We start from the raw sequence: 13,121 nt of genomic DNA on the forward strand, positions 1-13,121 counted from the left end.
GCCGCGGGGCAGAGGGCAGCGCTGGGCAAACATTCACCCGCGGGGGCTCCCTTGGAAATCAAGATAAAGAATGGATGAAGCCAGAAAAAAATTCAGGAGGGGAGCATGCAGCACCACGTCTTGAGTGGGATTTTTGTCCCCCGCTGACGATTTGTTTTAGAAAAGCAACTGCAGAAAAGTAATGAGAACTCGGATTCCTTTTGGTTAGCCCTTGGTAGCAGCACAGCTGCTGCTCTTTCTAAAAAGTATCGTTATCATAGGCTTAAGCTGAGCTTTATTCTGCTTCCTAGAATATTAATGTTAGAAGAAGATTTTATTTATAGGGCGAAAATATGGAAAGTTTAGCTGTCCCCTGACTCTGTAACGCTCATAGCTTTCCGGCCAGTGGAAGTTTGTTTCCTTTTTATTCTCTCCCTCTCTCATCTTGCATGGGCTTTTGCCAAATGTATTATTATTCACAGTGAATTATTTGGCCAGATGTAACTGTAATGCACATTTTGAGCTTTTGGCAGTCCTTTAAATTTATTAGGGTATTCTTCCCACTTGTCAACTGATCTAATTTTCAGAGGAGCGCCTCTCCCTGCTGTGCTGAACCCTCCCTGGGCTGGCGGGGCACTGGGACTGGGACTTCATGTGTGTCCTGCCTGCAGAGACCGGGAGAACTCATTGCACTTTTGAGGGTTGTGCTAAGCTCAGCCCTGTACAAGGAAGCGGTGCTTGTGGGAACTTTGCTGGCAGGGGAAAGAGGGTTGGGGCCAACTAGGTGCGGGGGGACAGGAGGTAGCCGTGGGGTGCAACTTAACCCCATCTTCCCAGGTGGTTCAGTGTGCTCAGCTGGGGGCCGTACATGTCCCTCCCGCACCAGGTCTCCTTTTGGCATCCGTGCCAGTATCCCAGCAGGCTGCAAACTGGGGGCAACTACATTCCAGTGAAGGGCACTGAGAGTGCATTAAGTGCAGATAACCTTCCAGTTAATTAGGCAAATCATTTGAAGCTGCCATATCCAGGCAAGAGGAATAGTGACTTGAGGGGGGGGAAAAGGGAGGATTGGATCTCCCTCTTTAACTAAGGGTAGTGCCAAGCTAGTGACTGTCACAGCCCGTGCCAGGGAGAGGCCTGACCAGAAAACCTATTTCGCAGGAATCCGCCTTGCCTGGGGGGCACGTTGAGACACGCAGGTACTTTTTCTTTTCTATTTTGTCTCCAAGGGCACTGATGAGGAACTATTCGTTACAGTAAAACAAATCAGTAAGGAGAGGTAAGCAGCATTGAACTCTTCAACTGTTGCTGCAGCACGTGCGAAAGCTCGGCGCGATTGCATTAGGGCACCTCGCTGCTTTATTTCCTGTCTGGCATCGCTGGAGGGATCTGGTACATGTGGGATTATTTTTTTTCCCGAAATCTGATTCATCCTCCGTATGCTTCTGAAAATTCCCATTCCCATCGGCTCCCCCCTAGATTAGGCAGCTTACACGGCATCACGCTGCTGACCACTAATATGAAATATAATTGGAGCAATTCAAACCTCTCCCCCAAGGGTTGTTTCTTTACATCATACACTACCCTGTGAAAGTAATAAAGTCAGTGAAAGAGGTTATTCAAGAAAAATTGTCAGTGTTTAATAAATCGTGCAATTAAATGCAATAAAACCTCAGTATGCTATTCATCTGTTCTGCCTTAACACTTAAGGCTGGGGCTTTTTTCAGAATAACGAAGTTCTGTCCTAGATAATTTTTTCCAATTTCCTCATTAGACAGGTTCTCGTGAAGCCTTGCAATTCTCTGCACTGAACTAAGCTGCCAGAGTAGTGCACCTAATGTAATCATGGCATATAAAAAGTTAAAGAGCAGTTCAAGGACTTAAGTAGCTCGTAAATTTTGCTTCATATTTTCTCCCTAGTTCAGTTCAGGGCTGAATTTAAGCCACGGCATTGCAGACAAAAACTATGGTCTCCTTTCTCCAGCATGGGATGGTGAGACGCCTGAGGACAAAGACCTGAAACAAAATGTTCTTTAAGTGCCCTTTTAAACTGTGCCATCACTGATTAGCTCTCTTTGTTCAAAATCATGTATAACCTAGGGCCTGGTAACTGCATGGGAGAGGAATCGAGCATCTCGGCCAGTATTCATCACCTGGACTAGGAGATGTTCTTGCTGTCCTTGCATGCTGTGTATTTGGTTTGTATGTCCTCTGCTTCTGGGGGTGGGAACATCAGCAAGGGGAGAAGCATCCGAAGAGCTGTGGGGACCCTGAGCTGAACCAACACAGTGGAGGAAAAAGGGTTTGTCCCAGGGGTCATTTGGAGCCCATCAGAAAGGATGTTTGGTGCTTCTCTTTCCACGTTGGCGTTTTCTGAAGGAGGCAGGGGATGGACTGGGGATCTCCAGAGCAGCACCAACCTCTCCCGTGGCTGATGCTTGTGTACTGAAAATAAAGTGCAGTTTTCCTACCTAGCAGGCACATAAGCAGTATCACAGCATCTCTGCCAGGAAGCTCTAACATTCATTTTAGTGTTTGCCAGGTCCTCCCAAGGGAGATTCTCCAACACAGGGTGACATCGGGTTGCAGGAGCCATCTCCGCTGGTCCCTCTGGCTCTGCTTGGTTGTGTTTCTATGCTCTGCTCCTGTGTTTTCGCTGTCTCAGCTCAGCTCCATTGCCTTTACTGGAAATGATTTGTGAGCCTTTGGAAGATCCTTTGAATGAGCTAATTCTCCTCTCCTGCTTTTAAATTTTTACCAGGTGACCCGGGTGGAGTCTGTGGCCTCTTTCTATCTGAAATGATCATGATTGTAGAAATTGCCTGTTGCCACGCAGGTACTTTTTCTTTTCTATTTTGTCTCCAAGGGCACTGATGAGGAACTATTCGTTACAGTAAAACAAATCAGTAAGGAGAGGTAAGCAGCATTGAACTCTTCAACTGTTGCTGCAGCACGTGCGAAAGCTCGGCGCGATTGCATTAGGGCACCTCGCTGCTTTATTTCCTGTCTGGCATCGCTGGAGGGATCTGGTACATGTGGGATTATTTTTTTTCCCAAAATCTGATTCATCCTCCGTATGCTTCTGAAAATTCCCATTCCCATCGGCTCGCTCCTAGATTAGGCTGTCTGGGCAGCTTACACGGCATCACGCTGCTGACCACTAATATGAAATATAATTGGAGCAATTCAAACCTCTCCCCCAAGGGTTGTTTCTTTACATCATACACTACCCTGTGAAAGTAATAAAGTCAGTGAAAGAGGTTATTCAAGAAAAATTGTCAGTGTTTAATAAATCGTGCAATTAAATGCAATAAAACCTCAGTATGCTATTCATCTGTTCTGCCTTAACACTTAAGGCTGGGGCTTTTTTCAGAATAACGAAGTTCTGTCCTAGATAATTTTTTCCAATTTCCTCATTAGACAGGTTCTCGTGAAGCCTTGCAATTCTCTGCACTGAACTAAGCTGCCAGAGTAGTGCACCTAATGTAATCATGGCATATAAAAAGTTAAAGAGCAGTTCAAGGACTTAAGTAGCTCGTAAATTTTGCTTCATATTTTCTCCCTAGTTCAGTTCAGGGCTGAATTTAAGCCACGGCATTGCAGACAAAAACTATGGTCTCCTTTCTCCAGCATGGGATGGTGAGACGCCTGAGGACAAAGACCTGAAACAAAATGTTCTTTAAGTGCCCTTTTAAACTGTGCCATCACTGATTAGCTCTCTTTGTTCAAAATCATGTATAACCTAGGGCCTGGTAACTGCATGGGAGAGGAATCGAGCATCTCGGCCAGTATTCATCACCTGGACTAGGAGATGTTCTTGCTGTCCTTGCATGCTGTGTATTTGGTTTGTATGTCCTCTGCTTCTGGGGGTGGGAACATCAGCAAGGGGAGAAGCATCCGAAGAGCTGTGGGGACCCTGAGCTGAACCAACACAGTGGAGGAAAAAGGGTTTGTCCCAGGGGTCATTTGGAGCCCATCAGAAAGGATGTTTGGTGCTTCTCTTTCCATGTTGGCGTTTTCTGAAGGAGGCAGGGGATGGACTGGGGATCTCCAGAGCAGCACCAACCTCTCCCGTGGCTGATGCTTGTGTACTGAAAATAAAGTGCAGTTTTCCTACCTAGCAGGCACATAAGCAGTATCACAGCATCTCTGCCAGGAAGCTCTAACATTCATTTTAGTGTTTGCCAGGTCCTCCCAAGGGAGATTCTCCAACACAGGGTGACATCGGGTTGCAGGAGCCATCTCCGCTGGTCCCTCTGGCTCTGCTTGGTTGTGTTTCTATGCTCTGCTCCTGTGTTTTCGCTGTCTCAGCTCAGCTCCATTGCCTTTACTGGAAATGATTTGTGAGCCTTTGGAAGATCCTTTGAATGAGCTAATTCTCCTCTCCTGCTTTTAAATTTTTACCAGGTGACCCGGGTGGAGTCTGTGGCCTCTTTCTATCTGAAATGATCATGATTGTAGAAATTGCCTGTTGCCACCTTTGAAAGCCAATGTTTTGTGCTGTCTTCTCTTTCCACTCCCAGGAAGGCGTGACTGATTTCAGAGCTCTCCGAGCAAAATTTCAAAATGACTCCAGCTTGGCCAACAAGCTGGTGCAGCCGTGCAAGAAGCCTCCCACTGAAATCCCTCCCAGGCTGGGCTCTGGAGGTAACGCTGTGTCCAGCCCTCTGCCCCTGAGTAAGAGAGAAGCGATAATACCAAAATCCAAGGATGAACCTGCCCATCCTGCCTCCCAACCCTCTGCGCTCACCCAACGCAACCCCTTGGCGTGGCCTCGAGCCCAGCTGGGTTATGTGGAGCAAATGGGGCACAATGAAGAGCACAAAGGCAATGTCTTGGAGAAAGAGCTGAGGTCTTCTGAGAATGGTCCAGAGCAGCCTCTGCCATCTTATTGCACTGACCAGCAAGGATCAGCCCAAACAGCTCCAGAGGGCCCTCCGCTCCCAAATTCTTTCCACCGTGCCTTACGGATCTGGGAAAATACTTTATCCTGCAGTGAGAAAGCAAGTGCAATGCTCCCAAACCCACGGGCGACAAACTTATACGTGCACCCCTGCCTGGAGCAGAGGGCGTTGCGTAGTCCTGCTGCATTGGGCAGCAGCAGGACACTACTGTCTGGAAGCAAGCCCATGCTGGACTTGCCTGCCTGGAAGAAGGATGCTCTGTGTGGCACGGGGCCGGCTCTCCTCCAGGCTCCCAGCGGATGCAGCAGCTCCAATGAAGCAGGTGCTGAGAGCGCGGTGGCAACTGCATTCTGCCAGCCAGGTTATCGTGCACCAAGACAGCAACCTCAGCACCAGAAAGGTATAGTAAGCTATAGGCTTAACAATGAGCATATATATATATATATATATATGAACATATTGGTGTATAGGTGCTCTGAAAGTGCAGGATATATCAGCCAGAGAGAAAAGCTGTTATGAGTTGTGACCCTAAAACAAGAGGCCAGTCTTGGAGCGCTCTCTTCTTTCTTTGGAGGTCCTGGAAATAAAGAATTGGCCCCAAACTGCTGCTGAGCTTGGGTAAAGGGAGGAGTCCCCATCTACACCAATTTTTTAAAACTCATATTAAGAAATTGTCCACATTTTGAGAGTAGGATGGAGAGTGAGGACAGGGGAGTATCTTCAGTTTTGGTCTGCTCTGGCCTTTCGCAATTACAAGGTAAATGTGACTACACCCTGCTATTTGGTTTTCACACAGACCTGTAAAGGCTTGGCTTTTCTGCGAAGACAGTTTAGCTTGAATTAAAATGGTTTAAACCTGAACTCCCCCCTTGTACCCTCCCAGCTTTGCAAAAGGCCATATTTGAGCTCAGAGAGCATATCCTCCTTGCAATATTTCTTACAGAAACTGGTGCTAGGAAACTCAAATGCCACAAAGTTCCCCTTGCTAACGTCACACCGAGTGATGGGGCGCTGAAAGGATTAAGTTTTTGTTTACCCTGGAAAGCTACCTCACTTGCACTGTGTATGGAAAACTGCTATGCCACTAAATCCTGGCAGATTAAAATGTTATCGGTACAGAAAATTAGGCTAGTATTTTTAATCCAGAGGAAGGGAGCTGTCGAGAGCTGAGGCCCCAACATGGTTAACTTTGTAAAAATGGACATTCCCATTTATTTTTCCATTCTGGTAACCTGGTAAGAGCCCTGCTGTATAACAGGGATGCTGAAATTGGGAGGAAGCAGAGGTGGTTAGAAATATTTGTATAACAGCTAATGATCCTACATGGATTTTTGCTTAAATGAGGGCTAATTGTTGCCCATCCTTGTTCTTCTCTGGAGCAGAATCAGAGCCTCCTTTCTGCCAGCCAGGAGCAGGAAAATGCTCTCACAACCCTGGGAACAAGCGGCCAAGAATTAAACCTCTCCCTTCAGCTGAATTCCTGGGTCCTGCCCCTGGGAAGCCTGCAAGACCCCCAAAGTTTGACCTCAGTGCTTTCCGAAGCACTGTGCCTTCAGTCCACAGAGGAAATGAAACAAGTAAGAGATTTCTGGTCTTTCTTCCCAAACCTGTTAGGCAGAGAAGGAATAATTTGCAGTTTATTGACATCTGTAAAGCCATGATTCCAAGCACATGGAAATAAGACCGTGTTACTTGTTTCTAACATCTTCCTCAACCATTAAAAAGAGCCCAACAGTGTCAGTGAGACTGATTTTTTGCTCTTAATCTGGAAAAGGAATCTGATTTTCCAGGTTGAATATCATCCCCCATGCAGAAACCCGCTCTCCTCCCAGCCGCGGTGTGTTGCGAGCGGTTTACAGCTGGCTGTAAAGCAGCAGCAGCAGCTGCGTATGCAGCGAGCTGATCTTTATCACTCTGCTTCAATGGGAAATGCCTCCGCTCTGCAGCACACAACTGTGGGAAGGCACAATAAAGTCTGAAGAAACTGGTCTGCTAATCCCCCCCTTCTGTTTTAAATACAACAGAGAGCAACGTCGTTAAATGTTCCAGCACCAACAAATGCAGAAGTTCAGTTTCCCATAATAAAACCCCATTGATGTTGCATAATAGAATATTCTGGACTGCTTATTAGGCTGCTAAATGGTATTTCTTTATAGATACAGCCTTAATTATAGCCAGGTTTTGAGGCATGACTTTTGCTGAATTCAAAGGGAGCTGCTTTTCTGGGAAGGGCTCAGCTAAACTCTCTTTGGCTTTACTGTGGCAATGCTTATTGGTCTGCCCTGGCCTTGAGAGAGAGAGAGAGAGAGAGAGAGGTTTTCACTGACACTTTTTTCTAACCTACTTGCCTTTTCTAAATGTATTAATTTGATGGAAGAAACTAGTTACATTTATATGTCGTCATCTCCATGCTCTCTCAATATCACTCAATTATTGATCTCTAGAAAGCTTGAGGTTGTTGCCTGGAAACATGAAATAATGACATATTAACATAGCCATATCCCCAGTTTCTGCTGGCAATCTTATTTCACGCCTGCCTTTGTGTGTGGCGTGCTGCCTCGGGGAAGGGCCATCCCCATCGCACCTCCCCATCGCCTTGTGCTCTGTAGGAGAGCCGTCTTCCCTTCAGACGCTAATCCTCTGTGTGTTTGTGTGCAGCTGCTGATGAAGAGGATTACTTGACCCCAGAAAGGTGAGCATGTGGCGAGGCAACGTGTGGCTTGCAGGCAACGGGAGTGTCCCCAACCTGTGATGCTGAAGCATTCCCATGTGGTCTGGAGGGAATGTCCTGCTCTCAGCGGCAGCAGCTTGCTCTGGGGATTGTGCAAACCTACCTGGGAAGCTCAAAGTTGGCGGGGATGACCTTCTCCTAAAGCAGAAAGCTTCATGCCTGTTTTCTCCTCTGGGCTTTTTGAGCAGCATGGAGACCCCTGCCCGTGTGTCATTAGGTCTGGCTTCGCTGCTAAAACCCTGGGAAAACACTGCTGGTGCTTTGGTTGTACCCGTCCGCTGCGTGTTTTTCCCTTCCTGTTTTCCATGTACTCAAGCCTGGTGTTTTTGGAAAAGTGATGCTTTTGAGAATTGTTGCTGAAACAAAACCCTGGTGTAACCAGCAGATGTTGTGGGTTGAGTTTTTTTGGTTTGGTTTGGTTTGGTTTTTTTTTTTGGTTTTTTCCCAGCAGTGGAGGAGCTTGCCCTCCCATGTGCTTGCGCAGCCAGCACAGCCAGGGTACACGAGCCACTGCCCCCCCTTCCCATCCCCAGGACTTCAGCTGTCTCCAGATACTGAAGCGAGATTTTTATTAAGGGGTGGTCCAAGCTCACTCACCAGGGAACATGAGCTGATCGGTTCAGCTTCTGATACCGCAAGTGTCTGAAACAGCTCAAAAGTTTTACAGACACAATTGGGTTTGCACACAAGGGGATCCTGACTTTTTCTGCTATGTCTCTGACTTGTCGTGAGTGGTTGCGTAGTGGTCCTGGTTCTGTGCAACAAGAACAGCAAAAGTGGAGAAAAATATTCATATACATGTTCTGTCTCAGCTGCATGAATATACAGCTGGGAAAATGGGAAACAGAATGGTTGGACCAAAGCGAAAAGGGATGAATTCTTAAAATACTTTCTGTGCCCAAACGATGAACTCTTGCAGCTAACGACACAGCAAGTTGTGCTTTTCACATCATGAGGTGTTCCCGCCAGTGTTGGCTGACGTTTGGTTTAACTTTTAACCTGTACTGCTCGGAAGAGAACCAGTCGAGAAATGACCAACTTGAAAGCTGTCATGCACCACAAGGAAGCTGTCCTAGTAATACATTGCAGCAAGATTAGCTATCTTGCTCTAATACTTGTGATACGGTCTTTACAATAGGTCACTTGTTAAGTATTAACCATGTGATAACTGGGGAAATTAATTAAATGAACTCCAGCACAAAAGCAAAATCATGGGGTTTTGGGAGCAGAAACTCCCCTCCCTGAAGCCCGGAGGTGGGATCCTCACCTGTAATGAAGTCTGGTCTTTTAGAGACCCTGACATAGTTGTTGGTGCCAACTGATCTGGAGTTCTGATTCCTTGTTTGGGGATAAACACTCTGCCTTCACTGACGCTAGTCAGGAATCCATCAACCCAGCTGTATTTCAGGTCTGCTGTAGCACTGTGGTACATATAAAGGGCTGTCTGGTGTCCAGCCATGTTCCCAGGATGCTGTTTTATCCCGGGGCTGGGCTGGGGAACAGAAGGGTAGGGGGTTTTCCTGGTGTCCTCTTCCTCAAGTCTTGGCACTGGGGACAAAATACCTGCTTGTAGTATTAATGCAATATGTATATGTGAGTCCCCATCAGTGGGACGTACGTGTCCTAGACATGCTGTGGGATCAGCAAGCTGGCAAGCACTGCTCCCAGTGCTGGGGTCGCTACGGGGGAGAGGCAGCCTTTGGCATTAGCACAAGCTTCTGCTTGACTTTAGGTGTCATTACTTACTCTGATTTCACTACTGTTAAAATGCACCTTGAGTTACTTGTTCCTCTTGTTCTGGTTTGCAACAACTACTTAGTCCTTACTCCATTGACGTGGAGTTGTGACAGTAGGGTGATTCAAGGAAAAACAAACCCTGAGGTTTATTATAGACTTACTTTTAAAAGATGGGAGTTCTCACTATAACTCTTCCTGATGCTCTTTCATCACCCTAGCCAGTCCCCCACATGTCTTGCAAGCTGCATCTTGTGCATTTGCTGCTTCCCAGTGCACTCCTGAGCTGCCGAAACTTCTGCTACCATGGGCAGAGAGGAAGCCTCGGGGCTTTGCCTGGGTAATCCGGGAAGGCTTGAATTTCTCTCTGTACCTATTCCCAGATGATGCTAACATCAATTTCCAGAGGAGAAAAGGAAAAAGGAGAAGGATACTTGAGGCTGTGCGGTGCTGAGGCTGTGGCATGTTGCCTCCTCCCACAGCTGGCATGCACCCCTCGCCATGTCGGCATGGAGCGTGTCACTTGATGAGCTCAGGAGCAAGACCTTTAAACATACCCTCTGATACCTGTATTTTCCCCTTCCTGTTTCCTTAAGCGAGAAACAGCATGCCAAACAGTGCAACTGGGTTTTTATTCATTTTTAAGTAGCTGTAGCAGGTTTGAAAAATGCTGCACTCTGATTTCCTTAGAATTTTTGTTCTGTTTCTACTTGAGGGATTGCTGTAGGCAGAAGACCATAATCCCAGTATGAAGTCCCTTGATGTGCTTTGAGCCCAATAAACGCAGCTTGTCCTCCCAAAGGAAAAGCAGTGGGAATGTGGAGTTGGGGGAAAAGCTCAGATGAACCCTGCATCTTGCACAGGTCTCCTCTCCCTCCGAGGAATTCCTGATTTCACTTTGCTTTCTTGTAGGCTCAGTACGAAAGTGCTTGAATTTCTTGTCCTTAAGATGAATATTTTTTTTCAGAGTTCTAAAAGGGCCATAAAAAGAATCTCTTCTCTCTTTTCTTTCATCTTCTTAGTGCTCAACTTGAAGGGCAACATAATTACGAAGAAACCTGCACGCACCTGAATCAGTCTGGGGACACCACCACCTTGTCTGTCATTGAAGGTACTTTGCAAGGCAAGACTGGTAGGTGAATTACGTGCTATCTGGGATAGAGCCTTTAGAAAAGGAAATAATACAGTTTCTTCAAGCTGAGAAAAGCATCTGGATGTTGGTCCAGGTGACTAAAGCTGACTGTACTCTTCCTCTGTGCACTGGCAGTGTATGAGGGCTTTGGGGCACAGACAAAAAAGATGTTAGCTAGAAGTTTTGGTAGCGAGAGGGTGCTTACAATAAGACTACAGTGGGCAAAAGTCATGAGATGCTACCCATGTAGAAGAAAAAGAAAAGATAATGAGGCAAACCTCAGCATCTTCTTGGGAATGGTAATGTACAGGGTACAGCTTTTCCATCTTCATCACTACTTCACAGTGTAATTTTCTCTATCAATCAGAGTTGCCACTGCTCTGCTTTTACATTTTTCAAAGTTGCCCCTTTTGGGGGAGGTTAGTTTCTGCCTTGTGCATTGGAAAAGGAGCCAAGCAACTTCCCTGTGGGGACCTGCCTCTTGGATTTGCCCATAGGGCTATGAAAACCATGGCCAGTCAAGCTCAATGCTGCAGTCCTCTGAATGTAAGCCAATGCTAAATAGCAAATTGAAGGACTCTGGCCAGTAGGACATGGTGAATGTACCATGGTGAATGTGTGCCTGGATGCTGAGCATGTGGGCTGAAGTTGGGGTTTGCAACTTAAAGTGAAGTGACTTTAACATGGACTAAAAAGTAACATGTATTCACAAATATCTTTTCTAGTACCTAAGGCAAAGCCTCAAGAACACAAGGTAAGTATCATCACAGCCAGTTTTGATCTTTCAGGCTTGATTTTACCATATATACCATGCTTTCCTGTCTTAAGAAACTTTTAATATCTGTATTTCTTATCTGCCAAGTATTTCTTTATGTGTTGTCTGTAAAGACTCTCAAAAAATAAATAAGAAATTGTAGAGGGGACACGAAGACTAATGAGGTTTCCAAATGCAGTACGGGAGATAGTCAGTTCCCTTGACTTCTGCCGCAAACATGTAAGGAAGTGGTAACACCATCTGGACATTGGTGGTAGACCAAGTAAGTGTCAAGCACTGATATCAAGAGTATGAATTCTTAGAGAAAAAATCCACTGAATTGTTCTGAAAGTTCCTGCCAAAGGCGAGCTGGTGCTGGTAATCCCTTGATGAAAACATAAAAGCAAAATTAAACCAGGTTCCTTGTCATGGCAGCATGCTTTGAGCTTTGGCTTGTAAGCGAGGCCAACTGTTGTGGGCACGACTGTACAGGTTTTCATCCCCTGCTGCAGGGATATCTCTGCTGCAGACTATGGCCTTGCTCTTTTCATTTTACCCTGCCTACAAAGGTGGGGGGGTGGAGGGTGGGGCAGTTCACCTTGGCCGTGGAGGTATCCTGCAGGGAAGGCAGGATAGTGCATTGCACAGAGCGGGAATTGCTACAGCTGTCCCTAGGAAAGACCTGCTTGGCCGCATGGCTGAGCTCACAGTGGGTAGCTGGGCTGAGTGAACACATCACCTCGTGCCAGGAGATGATCATGTACGGGGTATCGGTTCTGGCTCTGCTAAAAGAGGGGAAACTACTCTTTGGAAAATGTCGAACTCCACTTGCAAAGCAATCAAATTGTCCAGAAAACAGCACAGGTTTCAAAATGCACTTATCTGTGCATGATTTGCAGAGAGATTCTCTGGCTCAGCTCTAGTCTTATTTTATAGTAGGTTGGAAAAATATTTATTTATTTAAAAAACCTTCCTCCTTTTCTGTAAGCTCTCCAACCTGTGATTGCTTCATTCTGACCAGTAGCTTCACTGACCTGATCCCTTGCACTGTTACATTATCCCTATGTAGTTTGTCAATATGTGTATCCCTTGTCCTGCAAAGCAGAGGAAATATCTTTGTCTGATGACTATTCCAAACGTAAAATGCTTCTGGGCTTTCTAAAGAAATATTTCTTTAAACACCAGATGACAGTTGAGCCCTTCTATAAAAGCTTGACTGTTGAAAAAAGTGCAGTGGTTGAAGGCTTTCCTCTTCTTTATTCTAGAAACAGAAGACTTTTCTCCTTGCCAAATCCAGGTAATTTCCTTTCCTTTCTCTTAAGCTTCTTCTAACCCCACAGCTAACTCAGGTTAGGGTTAGAATATTGTAACACTCAGTAAATAGAAAGAAATTTCATATATCTTGTGACCAGGACAATGTAGAAAATGATGCTCTTCTGTATCAGCACTCATGGTTTCTAAGATTGTTTTCATTCTAAAGCATATCTGGAGGGGAGATTTTCTTCTCTCCCCTGGCACACAAGAAAATACATTGTCTTTTCCTACTGAAACTTGAACTCCTTCAGTATAAGGGAGAGGTATGAGGTTCTCAAACTGGGATACCCAGTTCCAGGTCCAAAACTGTGTGGTGAGGCAAGGTCCACACTGAATGTCACCCTATAAATGTCACGTTTCCAACTCCTTGCAGTGTATAAAGTCAGTCACTGTCTGAAGGCTGGGTTTTTTTGATGGGGCTTGAAGAATCGTGTGAGAAAAGGGGATCACTTCAGTGGGAAATGTTGTGATGCTGGGAAAAAGGTATCAAGTTCCACCTCCTGTTGCTGTATCTTCTCCCCTAATCACAACATAGCATGATGAGAGGCACATCTTGTGAGCCAGGTACTGCCA

General features: G+C 46.0%; 1 protein-coding gene across 1 annotated transcript in view; it reads left to right on the forward strand.

Moving 5' to 3' along the window:
* Nucleotides 1–13,121, forward strand: part of FYB2 (FYN binding protein 2) — a 32,224-nt gene that overhangs the window by 8,361 nt on the left and 10,742 nt on the right. Inside the window, exons 2-8 of the mRNA XM_035891756.1 lie at nt 4,503–5,171; nt 5,241–5,283; nt 6,266–6,460; nt 7,542–7,575; nt 10,371–10,459; nt 11,206–11,234; nt 12,500–12,531. Coding sequence (XP_035747649.1) covers nt 4,503–5,171; nt 5,241–5,283; nt 6,266–6,460; nt 7,542–7,575; nt 10,371–10,459; nt 11,206–11,234; nt 12,500–12,531 — 1,091 coding nt within the window. The remainder of the gene's footprint in view (nt 1–4,502; nt 5,172–5,240; nt 5,284–6,265; nt 6,461–7,541; nt 7,576–10,370; nt 10,460–11,205; nt 11,235–12,499; nt 12,532–13,121) is intronic.

The sequence above is a fragment of the Egretta garzetta genome, unplaced genomic scaffold, assembly GCF_000687185.1.
Source record: "Egretta garzetta isolate BGI_Z169 unplaced genomic scaffold, ASM68718v1 scaffold163, whole genome shotgun sequence".
Lineage (NCBI taxonomy): Eukaryota > Metazoa > Chordata > Aves > Pelecaniformes > Ardeidae > Egretta > Egretta garzetta.